This window comes from Nerophis lumbriciformis, linkage group LG30 (genome assembly GCF_033978685.3).
Source record: "Nerophis lumbriciformis linkage group LG30, RoL_Nlum_v2.1, whole genome shotgun sequence".
Taxonomy (NCBI): domain Eukaryota; kingdom Metazoa; phylum Chordata; class Actinopteri; order Syngnathiformes; family Syngnathidae; genus Nerophis; species Nerophis lumbriciformis.
In genome coordinates this window covers 32,252,770-32,272,648 of record NC_084577.2, presented here as the reverse complement: position 1 = coordinate 32,272,648, position 19,879 = coordinate 32,252,770, and the positions used below count along the sequence as shown (strand labels likewise).

Below are 19,879 nucleotides of genomic sequence, written 5' to 3'. Positions count from 1 at the left end.
ACACACTATTTTATACTTTCTACACACTAATAATAAACACTATTTTATACTTTGGATACACTAATAGTACACACTATTTTATACTTTGTACACACTAATAGTATCACACTATTTCATACTTTGGACACACTAATAGTATCACACTATTTCATACTTTGGACACACTAATAGTACACACTATTTTATACTTTCTACACACTAATAATACACACTATTTTATACTTTGGATACACTAATAGTACACACTATTTTATACTTTGGATACACTAATAGTACACACTATTTTATACTTTCTACACACTAATAATAAACACTATTTTATACTTTGGATACACTAATAGTACACACTATTTTATACTTTGTACACACTAATAGTATCACACTATTTCATACTTTGTACACACTAATAGTATCACACTATTTCATACTTTGGACACACTAATAGTACACACTATTTTATACTTTCTACACACTAATAATACACACTATTTTATACTTTGGATACACTAATAGTACACACTATTTTATACTTTGGATACACTAATAGTACACACTATTTATACTTTGTACACACTAATAGTACCACACTATTTCATACTTTGGACACACAAATAGTACACACTATTTTATACTTTCTACACACTAATAATACACACTATTTTATACTTTGGATACACTAATAGTACACACTATTTTATACTTTGTACACACTAATAGTATCACACTATTTCATAATTTGGACACACTATTTTATACTTTCTACACACTAATAGTACACACTATTTTATACTTTGTACACACCTTCTGGTTAGAGTGCCCGCCCTGAGATGGCTAGGTCGTGAGTTCAAACCCCGGCCGAGTCATACCAAAGACTATAAAAATGTGAGCCATTACCTCCCTGCTTGACACTCAGCATCAAGGCTTGGAATTGGGGGTTAAATCACCAAAATGATTCCTGGGCGCGGCCACCGCTGCTGCTCTCTGCTCACCTCACCTCCCAGGGGGTGATCAAGGGTGATGGGTCAAATGCAGAGAATAATTTCACCACACCTAGTGTGTGTGTGTGTGACAATCATTGCTACTTTAACTTTAACTTAACAAGTAGTACACATTATTTTATACTTTGTAGACACTAATAGTACACACTATGTTATACTTTGTACACACTAATAGTACACACTATGTTATACTTTATACACACTAATAGTACACACTATGTTATACTTTGTACACACTATTTTATATTTTGTACACACCAATAGTACTTCAAATACCACTTCCAATGACTTGTAGAAATACATTTTGCAGTATTTGAAGTAGTAGTACTCACCAAAATAGGAGGAAGCCTCCAGAGGTCCAACTTCTTGGTGGCCAGTCGATGATTCTTGCACTTGGAACAGAAGTAGAGTTCATCTTCTCCCAGCTCCTCCTCGCTGGTGAACGCCTTCAAACAACTTTGGAGACTGATGGGTTCTGCCTGGCAGCGACGTGACAACTCTACACTGCAGTGCTCCTCCACCACCTAGTCACACGTCAGGTACATAGTCACACGTCAGGTACATAGTCACACGTCAGGTACATAGTCACACGTCAGGTACATAGTCACACGTCAGGTACATAGTCACACGTCAGGTACATAGTCACACGTCAGGTACATAGTCACACGTCAGGTACATAGTCACACCTCAGGTACATAGTCACACGTCAGGTACATAGTCACACGTCATGTACATAGTCACACGTCAGGTACATAGTCACACGTCAGGTACATAGTCACACGTCAGGTACATAGTCACACGTCAGGTACATAGTCACACGTCAGGTACATAGTCACACCTCAGGTACATAGTCACACGTCAGGTACATAGTCACACGTCATGTACATAGTCACACGTCAGGTACATAGTCACACGTCAGGTACATAGTCACACGTCATGTACATAGTCACAAGTCAGGTACATAGTCACACGTCAGGTACATAGTCACACGTCAGGTACATAGTCACACGTCAGGTACATAGTCACACGTCATGTACATAGTCACACGTCATGTACATAGTCACAAGTCAGGTACATAGTCACACGTCAGGTACATAGTCACACGTCAGGTACATAGTCACACGTCAGGTACATAGTCACACGTCAGGTACATAGTCACACGTCAGGTACATAGTCACACTTCAGGTGCATAGTCACACGTCAGGTACATAGTCACACGTCAGGTACATAGTCACACGTCAGGTACATAGTCACACTTCAGGTGCATAGTCACACGTCATGTACATAGTCACACGTCAGGTACATAGTCACACGTCATGTACATAGTCACACGTCATGTACATAGTCACACGTCAGGTACATAGTCACAAGTCAGGTACATAGTCACACGTCAGGTACATAGTCACACGTCAGGTACATAGTCACACGTCAGGTACATAATAATATGTCAGGTACATAGTCACACGTCAGGTACATAGTCACACGTCAGGTACATAGTCACACGTCAGGTACATAGTCACACGTCAGGTACATAGTCACACGTCAGGTACATAATAATATGTCATGTCTTATGAAGTATGATACTTTTCATGGTAGTAGTACTACCAGGGAATATGATACTTTCAATAGTAGTAGTACTACTAGAGAGTATGATACTTCCTGTGGTGGTAGTATTACTAGAAAGTATGATACTTCCTGTGGTAGTAGTACTACTAGAGAGAATGAGACTTCCTGTGGTAGTAGTACTACTAGAGAGTATGATACTTCCTGTGGTGGTAGTACTACTAGAGAGTATGACACTTCCTGTGGTGGTAGTACTACTAGAGAGTATGATACTTCCTAGGGTAGTAGTACTACTAGAGAGAATGACACTTCCTGTGTTAGTAGTACTACTAGAGAGAATGATACTTCCTGTGGTAGTAGTACTACTAGAGAGAATGATACTTCCTGTGGTAGTAGTACTACTAGAGAGTATGACACTTCCTGTGGTAGTAGTACTAGAGAGTATGACACTTCCTGTGTTAGTAGTACTACTAGAGAGAATGATACTTCCTGTGGTAGTAGTACTACTAGAGAGTATGATACTTCCTGTGGTAGTAGTACTACTAGAGAGTATGATACTTCCTAGGGTAGTAGTACTACTAGAGAGAATGACACTTCCTGTGTTAGTAGTACTACTAGAGAGAATGATACTTCCTGTGGTGGTAGTACTACTAGAGAGTATGACACTTCCTGTGGTGGTAGTAGTACTACTAGAGAGTATGATACTTCCTGTGGTAGTAGTACTACTAGAGAGTATGACACTTCCTGTGGTAGTAGTACTACTAGAGAGAGTATGATACTTCCTGTGGTAGTAGTACTACTAGAGAGAATGACACTTCCTGTGGTAGTAGTACTACTAGAGAGTATGATACTTCCTGTGGTAGTAGTACTACTAGAGAGTACAACTCACCCTCTCCTGTGAAGTCTGGTATCTGAGGTGCAGAGCAGTTGGGTCCCAGTCCACAGAAATGTAGGAATTACCCAGAGAAACTTCTTCTTCAGTACAGGCGATCATGCAGCCTCGACAGAACCTGAACAAATACAAAGTACCGTACTATCATGTACTACTTCAACTACAGAACCTGAACAAATACAAAGTACTATCATGTACTACTTCAACTACAGAACCTGAACAAATACAAAGTACTACCATGTACTTATTCAACTACAAAACCTGAACAAATGCAAAGTACTATCATGTACTTATTCAACTACAGAACCTGAACACATACAAAATACTATCATGTACTACTTCAACTACAGAACCTGGACAAATAAAGTACTATCATGTACTTCTTCAACATCATTGTACACGTGTATATTTCTTACATGTGTTTAAAGGGGAACATTATCATCAGACCTATGTAAGCATCAATATATACCTTCATGTTGCAGAAAAAAGACCATATCTTTTTTTAAGCGATTTCCGAACTCTAAATGGGTGAATTTTGGCGAATGAAACGCCTTTCTATTATTCGCTCTCAGAGGTTGTGACGTCACAACGGGAAGCAATCCGCCATTTTCTCACTTTCGTGGGTGTGTTGTCGGAGGGTGTAACAACACCAACAGGGATGGATTCAAGTTGCACCAGTGGCCCAAAGATGCCAAAGTGGCAAGAAATGGGACGACATTTGTTGAAAATACGAGGCTGTGGGGAAAGCCGAGGAAATGGTGAGTGGTTTGTTCCGCACACTTTACCCACCAAAGCTATGCTACGACAGAGATGGCAAGAATGTGTGGATATCCTGCCACACTCAAAGCAGATGCTGACATCAACTCCAAAACTGGACAGATCAGCTTTCAGGAAAAGAGAGCGGATGAGGGTATGTCTACAGAATATATTAATTGATGAAAACTTTATTCATTACTCGCGGTTTTAAGTAAATGATTATACATAAACTGTGTTTACCAATAATTTAGCTTAAAAACATTTATTTTTTTCAATCGTTCGAGTACATTGGGGTAGTCTTGTGTAATGCAGTATTTTGTGTCTATTTAGGTATGTTAACCTGAGTGCTGAAATGGTGGACAAATATATGTTCTTAGCGCGCCTGAAATGGGCTGTCTGCACTCTCAAAGTGCATGTTGTTGTATTTCATATGCTGTAAACCTAGTTCATAGTTGTTAGTTTCCTTTAATGCCAAACAAACACATACCAATCGTTGGTTAGAAGGCCATCGCCAAATTCGTCCTCGCTTTCTCCCGTGTCGCTGGCTCTAGTGTCGGTTTCGTGGGTTTGGCTTGCATACGGTTCAAAGCGATATGGCTCAATAGCTTCAGTTTCTTCTTCAATTTGGTTTTGGCTACCTGCCTCCACACTACAACCATCCGTTTCAATACATGCATAATCTGTTCAATCGCTTAAGCCGCTGAAATCCGAGTCTGAATCTGAGCTAATGTCGCTATAGCTTGCTGTTCTATGCGCCATGTTTGTTTGTGTTGGCATCACTATGTGACGTCACAGGAAAATGGACGGGTGTATATAACGATGGTTCAAATCAGGCACTTTGAAGCTTTTTTTAGGGATATTGCGTGATGGGTAACATTTTGAAAAAAACTTCGAAAAATAAAATTGTATATTAAAACTGATTTTTAATGGTTTTAACAATTCTGAAATTGTGATAATGTTCCCCTTTAAATACACGATGTGATGTATTACTGTGTACATATTATTAGATAGATAGTACTTTATTCATTCCTTCGGAAGAGTTCCCTCAGGAAAATTTAAAATATGTGATGTATTACTGTGGACATATTAATATGTAATGTATTACAGTGTGTATATGAATATGATGTTACTATAAGTGTGTATATGAATATGATGTTAATATAAGTGTGTATATGAATATGATGTTAATATAAGTGTGTATATGAATATGATGTTACTATAAGTGTGTATATGAATATGATGTTACTATAAGTGTGTATATGAATATGATGTTACTATAAGTGTGTGTATGAATATGATGTTACTATAAGTGTGTGTATGAATATGATGTTAATATAAGTGTGTATATGAATATGATGTTAATATAAGTGTGTATATGAATATGATGTTAATATAAGTGTGTATATGAATATGATGTTACTATAAGTGTGTATATGAATATGATGTTACTATAAGTGTGTGTATGAATATGATGTTAATATAAGTGTGTATATGAATATGATGTTACTATAAGTGTGTGTATGAATATGATGTTAATATAAGTGTGTATATGAATATGATGTTACTATAAGTGTGTATATGAATATGATGTTACTATAAGTGTGTATATGAATATGATGTTACTATAAGTGTGTATATGAATATATTAATATAAGTGTGTGTATGAATATGATGTTACTATAAGTGTGTATATGAATATGATGTTACTATAAGTGTGTATATGAATATGATGTTACTATAAGTGTGTATATGAATATGATGTTAATATAAGTGTGTATATGAATATGATGTTAATATAAGTGTGTGTATGAATATGATGTTACTATAAGTGTGTGTATGAATATGATGTTAATATAAGTGTGTGTATGAATATGATGTTACTATAAGTGTGTGTATGAATATGATGTTACTATAAGTGTGTATATGAATATAATGTTACTATAAGTGTGTGTATGAATATGATGTTACTATAAGTGTGTATATGAATATATTAATATAAGAGTGTATATGAATATGATGTTAATATAAGTGTGTATATGAATATGATGTTAATATAAGTGTGTATATGAATATGATGTTACTATAAGTGTGTATATGAATATGATGTTACTATAAGTGTGTATATGAATATATTAATATAAGTGTGTATATGAATATGTTACTATAAGTGTGTATATGAATATATTAATATAAGTGTGTATATGAATATGATGTTAATATAAGTGTGTATATGAATATATTAATATAAGTGTGTATATGAATATGATGTTACTATAAGTGTGTATATGAATATGATGTTACTATAAGTGTGTATATGAATATGATGTTACTATAAGTGTGTATATGAATATATTAATATAAGTGTGTATATGAATATGATGTTACTATAAGTGTGTATATGAATATGATGTTAATATAAGTGTGTATATGAATATATTAATATAAGTGTGTATATGAATATGATGTTACTATAAGTGTGTATATGAATATGATGTTAATATAAGTGTGTATATGAATATATTAATATAAGTGTGTATATGAATATGATGTTACTATAAGTGTGTATATGAATATGATGTTAATATAAGTGTGTATATGAATATATTAATATAAGTGTGTATATGAATATGATGTTACTATAAGTGTGTATATGAATATATTAATATAAGTGTGTATATGAATATGATGTTAATATAAGTGTGTATATGAATATGATGTTACTATAAGTGTGTATATGAATATGATGTTACTATAAGTGTGTATATGAATATATTAATATAAGTGTGTATATGAATATGATGTTACTATAAGTGTGTATATGAATATGATGTTAATATAAGTGTGTATATGAATATGATGTTACTATAAGTGTGTATATGAATACGATGTTACTATAAGTGTGTATATGAATATGATGTTAATATAAGTGTGTATATGAATATGATGTTACTATAAGTGTGTATATGAATACGATGTTACTATAAGTGTGTATATGAATACGATGTTACTATAAGTGTGTATATGAATATATTAATATAAGTGTGTGTATGAATATGATGTTAATATAAGTGTGTATATGAATATGATGTTAATATAAGTGTGTATATGAATATGATGTTACTATAAGTGTGTGTATGAATATGATGTAAGTATGTTACCTGTACCAGGGGCACAATGCACAGGAGGTACCATCTTTGTCCACCACCCGCAGAGTGAAAGGGTACTGGTACCCCAGACTGTCGTCACTGGAGGAAGTACACAACATGCCATAATACTTCAAATGTACTGCAATATATACTACTTCACTGATGTGTGTCTGCCTCATCATACATGAAGTACACAACATGTCATAATACTTCAAATGTACTAACATATATGTAATATAGTTTCCTGGGAATAAATACTTTCTAATGTGGTATTTTCACAATCAGGTTGTGTAGTACTACAGTAATATCTGTTCCTGGTAATAAATACTTTCCAATGTGGTATTTTCACAATCATGTTGTGTAGTACTACAGTAATATGTGTTCCTGGGAATAAATACTTTCCTATGTGGTATTTTGCCAATCAGGTTGTGTAGTACTAGAGTAATATGTGTTGTGGGCATGCCTACCAGTCCTGGGCGTGGTTGCTGGAGTCCTGCGGGGGCAGTGGACTGACCAGCCTGGACACTTGCCTCCAGACGGCATCATAGAGGTTCTTCTTGGTGGTGTGCACCGTGCAGGGAACTATCAGAGGCATACCAAACAGACTGGGACGGTTCTTCTGGGACGACAGGAAGTAAAGTTCTGTGCGCATCTGAAAAACACAAGATGGTGATGTACATTGTATGATGTCATTATTACATTGTATGATGTCATTATCACAGATGTACATTGTATGATGTCATTATCACATTGTATGATGTCATTATCACAGATGTACATTGTGTGATGTCATTATCACAGATGTATATTGTATGATGTCATTATCACATTGTATGATGTCATTATCACATTGTATGGTGTCATTATCACAGATGTACATTGTATGATGTCATTATCACATTGTATGATGTCATTATCACATTGTATGATGTCATTATCACAGATGTACATTGCATAATGTCATTATCACATTGTATGTCATTATCACAGATGTACATTGTATGATGTCATTATCACATTGTATGATGTCATTATCACATTGTATGATGTCATTATCACAGATGTACATTGCATAATGTCATTATCACATTGTATGTCATTATCACAGATGTACATTGTATGATGTCATTATCACATTGTATGTCATTATCACAGATGTACATTGTATGATGTCATTATCACAGATGTGCATTGTATGATGTCATTATCACATTGTATGTCATTATCACAGATGTACATTGTATGATGTCATTATCACAGATGTGCATTGTATGATGTCATTATCACATTGTATGATGTCATTATCACAGATGTACATTGTATGATATCATTATAACATTGTATGATGTCATTATCACAGATGTATATTGTGTGATGTCATTATCACAGATGTACATTGTGTGATGTGATATCATTATGACAGATGTACAGTATATGATGTGATATCATTATTGATAAGACAGTAGTAGATATAGGTACATTAGTAAATATATTGAACATTTCCAAAGTATAGATTACAACTCACCATCTTTCTGTGCATGGCGATGATGTAACCAGTGACAGCACTTTCATGCCCGTGTCCATTGGTCAGTCCATTGACGAGAGGTGTTTCCATGGTGACCGCCTCCTCGTGGCAGGTGAAAGGAGGGTCAGTGTGGAGGCCAGTGCTACATGTAGCTACAGTGCTGTAGTCTGATGAGGAGACACCATATGACTGTCATTCTTCATTGGATGGTGCATATTTTACATGTAGCTACAGTCTGATGAGGAGACACCATATGACTGTCATTGTTCATTGGATGGTGCATATTTTACATGTAGCTACAGTCTGATGAGGAGACACCGTATGACTGTCATTCTTCATTGGATAGTGCATATTTTACATGTAGCTACAGTCTGATGAGGAGACACCGTATGGCTGTCATTCTTCATTGGATAGTGCATATTTTACATGTAGCTACAGTCTGATAAGGAAACACCATATGACTGTCATTCTTCATTGGATAGTGCATATTTTACATGTAGCTACAGTCTGATGAGGAGACACCATATGGCTGCCATTCTTCATTGGATAGTGCATATTTTACATGTAGCTACAGTCTGATGAGAAGACACCATATGGCTGCCATTCTTCATTGGATAGTGCATATTTTACATGTAGCTACAGTCTGATGAGGAGACACCATATGGCTGCCATTCTTCATTGGATAGTGCATATTTTACATGTAGCTACAGTCTGATGAGGAGACACCGTATGGCTGTCATTCTTCATTGGATAGTGCATATTTTACATGTAGCTACAGTCTGATGAGGAGACACCATATGGCTGTCATTCTTCATTGGATAGTGCATATTTTACATGTAGCTACAGTCTGATGAGGAGACACCGTATGGCTGCCATTCTTCATTGGATAGTGCATATTTTACATGTAGCTACAGTCTGATGAGGAGACACCATATGGCTGCCATTCTTCATTGGATAGTGCATATTTTACATGTAGCTACAGTCTGATGAGGAGACACCGTATGGCTGTCATTCTTCATTGGATAGTGCATATTTTACATGTAGCTACAGTCTGATGAGGAGACACCGTATGGCTGCCATTCTTCATTGGATAGTGCATATTTTACATGTAGCTACAGTCTGATGAGGAGACACCGTATGGCTGCCATTCTTCATTGGATAGTGCATATTTTACATGTAGCTACAGTCTGACGAGGAGACACCATATGGCTGCCATTGCATACTTTGACCGTGACAGTGATTTGTTAGCAAACAGCGTGAAGTGGAAGATGATGGTGAGTGGGCAGCTCACCTGCCAGGTGAGGTGAGTGTAGAGACGTTGGCGAGCCTGGCACTGGGATCTCAAAGGCACACAAGAAGGTGCTGACAGTCAGACGCACCTTCTGGTGATCCTGAGGAAAGTTCTGCAACACAACATTGTTGTGAACTTTGTGTGATGACTTCAAAGGAAGATTAACAAAAACTGACTTCTTACTTCCTGCATCTTATTAACTTTGGCAATGTCTTCCATCATTTCATCATATTTACTGTATCACAACTCAATGTCTGTAAATAAACATCCCCATTATATAAATATATACTTTGTATACACATACCCATTATATAACTCTATATACTGTCAAGATTATATAACTGTATACTGTAAATAAACATTCTTATTATATAACTGAATACTATATATACTGTAAACATTACCATTATATAACTGTATACTATATATATTGTAAACATTACCATTATATAACTGAATACTACATATACTGTAAACAGATGTGACCAATCCAAGTCTAAGACTAGATGTGACCAATCCAAGTCTAAGACTAAATGTGACCAATCTAGGACTAAGACTAGATGTGACCAATCTAAGACTAAGACTAGATGTGACCAATCTAAGTCTAAGACTAGATGTGACCAATCTAAGTCTAAGACGAAATGTGACCAATCTAAGTCTAAGACTAGACGTGACCAATCTAAGTCTAAGACTAGATGTGACCAATCTAAGTCTAAGACTAGATGTGACCAATCTAAGTCTAAGACTAAATGTGACCAATCTAGGACTAAGACTAGATGTGACCAATCTAAGACTAAGACTAGATGTGACCAATCTAAGTCTAAGACTAGATGTGACCAATCTAAGTCTAAGACGAAATGTGACCAATCTAAGTCTAAGACTAGATGTGACCAATCTAAGTCTAAGACTAGATGTGACCAATCTAAGTCTAAGACTAGATGTGACCAATCTAAGTCTAAGACGAAATGTGACCAATCTAAGTCTAAGACTAGATGTGACCAATCTAAGTCTAAGACTAGATGTGACCAATCTAAGTCTAAGACTAAATGTGACCAATCTAGGACTAAGACTAGATGTGACCAATCTAAGACTAAGACTAAATGTGACCAATCTAGGACTAAGACTAGATGTGACCAATCTAAGACTAAGACTAGATGTGACCAATCTAAGTCTAAGACTAGATGTGACCAATCTAAGTCTAAGACTAAATGTGACCAATCTAGGACTAAGACTAGATGTGACCAATCTAAGACTAAGACTAGATGTGACCAATCTAAGTCTAAGACTAGATGTGACCAATCTAAGTCTAAGACGAAATGTGACCAATCTAAGTCTAAGACTAGATGTGACCAATCTAAGTCTAAGACTAGATGTGACCAATCTAAGTCTAAGACTAGATGTGACCAATCTAAGTCTAAGACGAAATGTGACCAATCTAAGTCTAAGACTAGATGTGACCAATCTAAGTCTAAGACTAGATGTGACCAATCTAAGTCTAAGACTAAATGTGACCAATCTAAGACTAAGACCAGATGTGACCAACCTACGTCTAAGACTAGATGTGACCAATCTAAGTCTAAGACGAGATGTAACCAATCTAAGTCTAAGACTAGATGTGACCAATCTAAGACTAAGACTAGATGTGATCAATCTAAGTCTAAGACTAAATGTGACCAATCTAAGTCTAAGACTAAATGTGACCAATCTAAGACTAAGACTAGATGTGACCAATCTAAGACTAAGACTAGATGTGACCAATCTAAGTCTAAGACTAGATGTGACCAATCTAAGACTAAGACTAGATGTGACCAATCCAAGTCTAAGACTAGATGTGACCAATCTAAGTCTAAGACTAGATGTGACCAATCTAAGTCTAAGACTAGATGTGACCAATCTAAGTCTAAGACTAGATGTGACCAATCTAAGTCTAAGACTAGATGTGACCAATCTAAGTCTAAGACTAGATGTGACCAATCCAAGTCTAAGACTAAATGTGACCAAACTAAGTCTAAGACTAGATGTGACCAATCTAAGTCAAAGACTAGATGTGACCAATCCAAGTCTAAGACTAAATGTGACCAATCTAGGACTAAGACTAGATGTGACCAATCTAAGACTAAGACTAGATGTGACCAATCTAAGTCTAAGACTAGATGTGACCAATCTAAGTCTAAGACGAAATGTGACCAATCTAAGTCTAAGACTAGATGTGACCAATCTAAGTCTAAGACTAGATGTGACCAATCTAAGTCTAAGACTAAATGTGACCAATCTAAGACTAAGACCAGATGTGACCAACCTACGTCTAAGACTAGATGTGACCAATCTAAGTCTAAGACGAGATGTAACCAATCTAAGTCTAAGACTAGATGTGACCAATCTAAGACTAAGACTAGATGTGACCAATCTAAGTCTAAGACTAAATGTGACCAATCTAAGTCTAAGACTAAATGTGACCAATCTAAGACTAAGACTAGATGTGACCAATCTAAGACTAAGACTAGATGTGACCAATCTAAGTCTAAAACTAGATGTGACCAATCTAAGTTTAAGACTAAATGTGACCAATCTAAGTCTAAGACTAGATGTGACCAATCTAAGTCAAAGACTAGATGTGACCAATCCAAGTCTAAGACTAAATGTGACCAATCTAAGACTAAGACTAGATGTAACAATACAAGTCTAAGACTAGATGTGACCAATCCAAGTCTAAGACTAAATGTGACCCATCTAAGACTAAGACTAGATGTGACCAATCTAAGTCTAAGACTAAATGTGACCAATCTAAGACTAAGACTAGATGTGACCAATCTAAGACTAAGATTAGATGTGACCAATCTAAGACTAGATGTGACCAATCTAAGTCTAAGACTAGATGTGACCAATCTAAGTCCAAGACCAGATGTGACCAAACTACGTCTAAGACTAGATGTGACCAATCTAAGTCTAAGAGTAGATGTGACCAATCTAAGTCTAAGACTAGATGTAACAATCTAAGTCTAAGAGTAGATGTGACCAATCTAAGTCTAAGACTAGATGTAACTATCTAAGTCTAAGACTAGATGTGACCAATCTAAGTCTAAGATTAGATGTGACCAATCTAAATCCAAGACCAGATGTGACCAATCTAAGTCTAAGATTAGATGTGACCAATCTAAATCCAAGACCAGATGTGACCAATCGAAGTCTAAGACCTTAGAACTGGTCCTAGTTCTGCCAGAGACACTCACCATGTTCCTTTCTCCAAGTAGAAGTAAAAGTCCCAGGAAGTGCAGTCCTACCTTAATGTTGGCACCATGGACCTCAGCCAGAAGAATCTGTTCAGGCTTCAGGTCACAGAGTTCACTCAGCAGCTTCTTGAGTCCGGTGTACTTCTCGTCCATGTTCAACCTTAGACCGTAGCGCACAGGAGTGGAGCCTTCCAGTTTGATGACTGCAGGTGACAGGAAACAGGAAAGAGGAAACAGGAAGTGCCTCCTTGCACCCAGGACATGTTCTCACCAGTGATCTCCAGGTGCATGGAGCTGTCCATGGGCAGAGGCAGCGACAGGAAGTTGAAGGGGTCGAAACGTGAGCTGATGTGACCACAGGTCTTGCACTTGACTTGGGACTTCAGCTGACCGTGGAACAGGTCCACCACGATGGAGCGGTTCCTGCGCAGGTGATTCTCCCAGGCCTTGAAGTTGAGAAGAACATGAACAATAGATGTTTATTGGGATTGTTCTTCGTCCCAGTGATACTAGATCCTGGACTAGACCCCAGGTTCAGAACCTTTTTCACCTCAGGGGTCAACTTCTCCACTACAGACCACAGCTGTTTGTCAGCTGGCCCTCTTGGAAGGCCCTATGGTTAAGAACCACTGGACCAGAACATTGACATGAAATCCTAGAATCAAAACATCTGGATCCAGGACTGCTTCATCAAGTCTTATTTGTTGGTGACAAGTTAGAAAACAAGTTCTTGTGGAGGACCTTCTGACCTCAGAAGCCACTTCCCAGTCAGGACGACCATCGCTGTCCTTCAGCTCCACGTAGGGCTTCTCATGGACTCTGTTCAGGTCTTCATGCAGACCATCCAGTAAGAAGGCCAGCAGCTCCTGGGAGTCCTGCTGCTGGAAGCCATTGAAGCGAGGAGCATACTTGGCTATGGTCCACTGAAGGAGATGGAGAAGTTTATTGTCCATGGACCTCAGACTAAGTACTGATGTGAAACTAAGTAGTGATGTGAAACTAAGTACTGATGTGAAACTAAGTACTGATGTGAAACTAAGTACTGATCTGAAACTAAATACGGATGTGAAACTAAGTACTGATGTGAAACTAAGTAGTGATGTGAAACTAAGTAGTGATGTGAAACTAAGTGATGTGAAACTAAGTACTGATGTGAAACTAAGTACTGATCTGAAACTAAATACTGATGTGAAACTAAGTACTGATGTGAAACTAAGTAGTGATGTGAAACTAAATAGTGATGTGAAACTAAGTACTGATGTGAAACTAAGTACTGATGTGAAACTAAGTACTGATCTGAAACTAAATACTGATGTGAAATTAAGTAGTGATGTGAAACTAAGTACTGATGTGAAACTAAGTACTGATGTGAAACTAAGTGATGTGAAACTAAGTAGTGATGTGAAACTAAGTGATGTGAAACTAAGTAGTGATGTGAAACTAAGTAGTAATGTGAAACTAAGTAGTAATGTGAAACTAAGTAGTGATGTGAAACTAAGTAGTGATGTGAAACTAAGTAGTAATGTGAAACTAAGTAGTGATGTGAAACTAAGTGATGTGAAACTAACTAGTGATGTGAAACTAAGTACTGATGTGAAACTAAGTACTGATCTGAAACTAAATACTGATGTGAAACTAAGTACTGATGTGAAACTAAGTAGTGATGTGAAACTAAGTAGTGATGTGAAACTAAGTAGTGATGTGAAACTAAGTACTGATGTGAAACTAAATACTGATGTGAAACTAAGTGATGTGAAACTAAGTAGTGATGTGAAACTAAGTAGTGATGTGGAACTAAGTAGTAATGTGAAACTAAGTAGTGATGTGAAACTAAGTAGTGATGTGAAACTAAGTAGTGATGTGGAACTAAGTAGTGATGTGAAACTAAGTAGTGATGTGGAACTAAGTAGTAATGTGAAACTAAGTAGTGATGTGAAACTAAGTAGTGATGTGAAACTGGTCTTTAGGATGACTAAGTGTACTGTGAACACAAGTCTTGCACCCTGAGTTTGAGGGGTGCTATGTTCTTCTGGGTTCCGCTCCACAGCTCCAGGACCAGATCACCGTAACATTTGGCCATGTGACCTCGCATACCGATGGGGTTGGATCTGTGGGAGCAATGGACAAACTGTAAAAAAGGACCACTCCCCATGCAGGATCATGATTTAAGATTATGCAACAGGACAGTACACAACTACATGTGTGATGCTACATGTGTGACTCCACCCACACACGGGATTATGTCATTAGACTCCACCCACACACACATGGGATTATGTAATGTGACTCCACCCACACACGGGATTATGTCATGTGACTCCACCCACACAGAGGATTATGTCATGTGACTCCACCCACACACACAGACAAATGTGCTGCAGCCATACACAGATGAAAGCAAGGAGAAGTCACCTGTTGAGTTCGTACAGGTGTCTCCCAGAGGTGAAGTAGTCAGTGAGAGGTCGGGTGTTGCTCACACACTGAATACTGGAGTTCATGAAACACGTGTTGCCAAGGTTACTGAGACCTGTCGCTCCTTTCTCTGTGGGAACTGTTACAACAACACACATATTCATCTGTGAATGTTACAATAACACACATTCATCTGTGAATGTTACAATAACACACATATTCATCTGTGAATGTTGCAATAACACACATATTCATCTGTGAATGTTACAATAACACACACATTCATCTGTGAATGTTACAATAACACACATATTCATCTGTGAATGAGGAAACTACAAAGTTGTCACACAATAAACTTCACTAAATCCCAGGAACATTTTAGTGGCAAACCAGAAAGTTAACAAGAAAGGATGTTCATGCGTAACAACATGGGCAGGATATAAAAGAGTGAGTGGGACATAAAGTTAAGAAGAAAGGATGTTCATGTGTAACAACATGTGCAGGATATAAAAGAGTGAGTGGGACATAAAGTTAAGAAGAAAGGATGTTCATGTGTAACAACATGGGCAGGATATAAAAGAGTGAGTGGGACATAAAGTTAAGAAGAAAGGATGTTCATGTGTAACAACATGTGCAGGATATAAAAGAGTGAGTGGGACATAAAGTTAACAAGAAAGGATGTTCATGTGTAACAACATGTGCAGGATATAAAAGAATGAGTGGGACGTAAAGTTAAGAAGAAAGGATGTTCATGTGTAACAACATGTGCAGGATATAAAAGAGTGAGTGGGACATAAAGTTAAGAAGAAAGGATGTTCATGTGTAACAACATGTGCAGGATATAAAAGAGTGAGTGGGACGTAAAGTTAAGAAGAAAGGATGTTCATGTGTAACAACATGTGTAGGATATAAAAGAGTGAGTGGGACATAAAGTTAAGAAGAAAGGATGTTCATGTGTAACAACATGTGCAGGATATAAAAGAGTGAGTGGGACATAAAGTTAAGAAGAAAGGATGTTCATGTGTAACAACATGTGCAGGATATAAAAGAGTGAGTGGGACATAAAGTTAAGAAGAAAGGATGTTCATGTGTAACAACATGTGCAGGATATAAAAGAGTGAGTGGGACATAAAGTTAAGAAGAAAGGATGTTCATGTGTAACAACATGTGCAGGATATAAAACAGTGAGTGGGACATAAAGTTAAGAAGAAAGGATGTTCATGCGTAACAACATGTGCAGGATATAAAAGAGTGAGTGGGACATAAAGTTAAGAAGAAAGGATGTTCATGTGTAACAACATGTGCAGGATATAAAAGAGTGAGTGGGACATAAAGTTAAGAAGAAAGGATGTTCATGTGTAACAACATGTGCAGGATATAAAAGAGTGAGTGGGACATAAAGTTAAGAAGAAATGATGTTCATGTGTAACAACATGTGCAGGATATAAAAGAGTGAGTGGGACATAAAGTTAAGAAGAAAGGATGTTCATGTGTAACAACATGTGCAGGATATAAAAGAGTGAGTGGGACATAAAGTTAAGAAGAAAGGATGTTCATGTGTAACAACATGTGCAGGATATAAAAGAGTGAGTGGGACATAAAGTTAAGAAGAAAGGATGTTCATGTGTAACAACATGTGCAGGATATAAAAGAGTGAGTGGGACATAAAGTTAACAATAAAGGATGTTCATGCGTAACAACATGTGCAGGATATAAAAGAGTGAGTGGGACATAAAGTTAAGAAGAAAGGATGTTCATGCGTAACAACATGTGCAGGATATAAAAGAGTGAGTGGGACATAAAGTTAAGAAGAAAGGATGTTCATGTGTAACAACATGTGCAGGATATAAAAGAGTGAGTGGGACATAAAGTTAAGAAGAAAGGATGTTCATGTGTAACAACATGTGCAGGATATAAAAGAGTGAGTGGGACATAAAGTTAAGAAGAAATGATGTTCATGTGTAACAACATGTGCAGGATATAAAAGAGTGAGTGGGACATAAAGTTAAGAAGAAAGGATGTTCATGTGTAACAACATGTGCAGGATATAAAAGAGTGAGTGGGACATAAAGTTAAGAAGAAAGGATGTTCATGTGTAACAACATGTGCAGGATATAAAAGAGTGAGTGGGACATAAAGTTAAGAAGAAATGATGTTCATGTGTAACAACATGTGCAGGATATAAAAGAGTGAGTGGGACATAAAGTTAAGAAGAAATGATGTTCATGTGTAACAACATGTGCAGGATATAAAAGAGTGAGTGGGACATAAAGTTAAGAAGAAAGGATGTTCATGTGTAACAACATGTGCAGGATATAAAAGAGTGAGTGGGACATAAAGTTAAGAAGAAAGGATGTTCATGTGTAACAACATGTGCAGGATATAAAAGAGTGAGTGGGACATAAAGTTAAGAAGAAAGGATGTTCATGTGTAACAACATGTGCAGGATATAAAAGAGTGAGTGGGACATAAAGTTAACAATAAAGGATGTTCATGCGTAACAACATGGGCAGGATATAAACGAGTGAGTGGGACATAAAGTCACTAGATGCACTTGTGCTGCATGACAAGACAGTGAGAGTACAGTCCACACACACAAATACAAATACATGGTCACTGTTTGCACCACCTTTCTCATCAGGACCTTCACTGTTTGCACCAGCTTTTGCTCACCTGCAGACTGGTCCTACCTCATCCAGTCTTCCAACAGCCTCACAATGTGTACTCACTTGCAATCTTTCTTACCTTTATGTCTTTCCATCTTGCTGCTGTTGGTAATGAAGGACATTTCTTCAGGCCAGCTCATGTCTTTGTTCCTGACTGACAGCACAACAAACTACGTCAACAATAACAACAATGCCATGTCAACAACACACCAGTAACAACAAACTAAGTCAACAATAACAACAAACTAAGTCAACAATACAACAATAACAACAAACTGTCAACAATACAACAATAACAACAAACTAAGTCAACAATAACCATCTATGTCTGAACTTGATCATTACTTTCAATAACCAGCTGCTGCTCATCCTGGATCTTCAAACTCTCAAGTGTGTGATCCTCATCGTCCAGGAGAGTGAGGTAGTTCTGCAGGAAGATAGAAGTAAACAATCATTAGTTCATCAACAAACAATAATAACAGGAAGATAGAAGTAAACAATAATAATACTGCAACACTTTATCAACAAACAATAATCAATCAATCAATCAATCAATCAATGTTTATTTATATAGCCCTAAATCACAAGTGTCTCAAAGGGCTGCACAAGCCACAACGACATCCTCGGTACAAAGGACAAGATCACAGGTACAAGATCTATGTTCCCATCCTCACCTATGGTCATGATCTTTGGGTTATGACCAAAGGACAAGATCACGGGTACAAGATCTACGTTCCCATCCTCACCTATGGTCATGATCTTTGGGTTATGACCAAAGGACAAGATCACGGGTACAAGATCTACGTTCCCATCCTCACCTATGGTCATGATCTTTGGGTTATGACCAAAGGACAAGATCACGGGTACAAGATCTACGTTACCATCCTCACCTATGGTCATGAGCTTTGGGTTATGACCAAAGGACAAGATCACGGGTGCAAGATCTACGTTCCCATCTTACCTATGGTCATGAGCTTTGGGTTATGACCAAAAGGACAAGATCACGGGTACAAGCGGCCCAAATGAGTTTCCTCCGCCGGGTGGCGGTGCTCACCCTTAGAGATAGGGTGAGAAGATCTGCCATCCGGAAGGAGCTCAAAGTAAAGCTACTGCTCCTCCACATGGAGAGGAGCCAGATGAGGTGGTTCGGGCATCTGGTCAGGATGCCACCCTGACGCCTGCCTAGGGAGGTGTTTAGGGCACGTCCGACCGGTAGGAGGCCACGGGGAGACCCAGGACACGCTGGGAAGACTATGTCTCCCAGCTGGCCTGGGAACGCCTCGGGATCCCCCGGGAGGAGCTGGACTAAGTGGCTGGGGAGAGGGAAGTCTGGGCTTCCCTGCTTAGGCTGCTGCCACCGCGACCCCACCTCGGATAAGCGGAAGAAGATGGATGGATGG

General features: G+C 37.6%; 1 protein-coding gene across 2 annotated transcripts in view; it reads right to left on the bottom strand.

Annotated features, from left to right (window-relative positions):
• Window positions 1-19,879, bottom strand: part of usp32 (ubiquitin specific peptidase 32) — a 66,389-nt gene that overhangs the window by 10,231 nt on the left and 36,279 nt on the right. For both annotated transcript variants that reach the window (XM_061934096.1, XM_061934099.1), the window contains 13 exons: window positions 18,825-18,906; window positions 18,559-18,633; window positions 15,814-15,952; window positions 15,404-15,509; window positions 14,151-14,324; window positions 13,673-13,847; window positions 13,453-13,604; window positions 10,172-10,283; window positions 8,881-9,047; window positions 7,823-8,007; window positions 7,368-7,454; window positions 3,451-3,571; window positions 1,331-1,522 (listed from right to left, as the gene is read on the bottom strand). In XM_061934096.1, coding sequence (XP_061790080.1) covers window positions 1,331-1,522; window positions 3,451-3,571; window positions 7,368-7,454; window positions 7,823-8,007; window positions 8,881-9,047; window positions 10,172-10,283; window positions 13,453-13,604; window positions 13,673-13,847; window positions 14,151-14,324; window positions 15,404-15,509; window positions 15,814-15,952; window positions 18,559-18,633; window positions 18,825-18,906 — 1,767 coding nt within the window. The remainder of the gene's footprint in view (window positions 1-1,330; window positions 1,523-3,450; window positions 3,572-7,367; window positions 7,455-7,822; window positions 8,008-8,880; window positions 9,048-10,171; window positions 10,284-13,452; window positions 13,605-13,672; window positions 13,848-14,150; window positions 14,325-15,403; window positions 15,510-15,813; window positions 15,953-18,558; window positions 18,634-18,824; window positions 18,907-19,879) is intronic.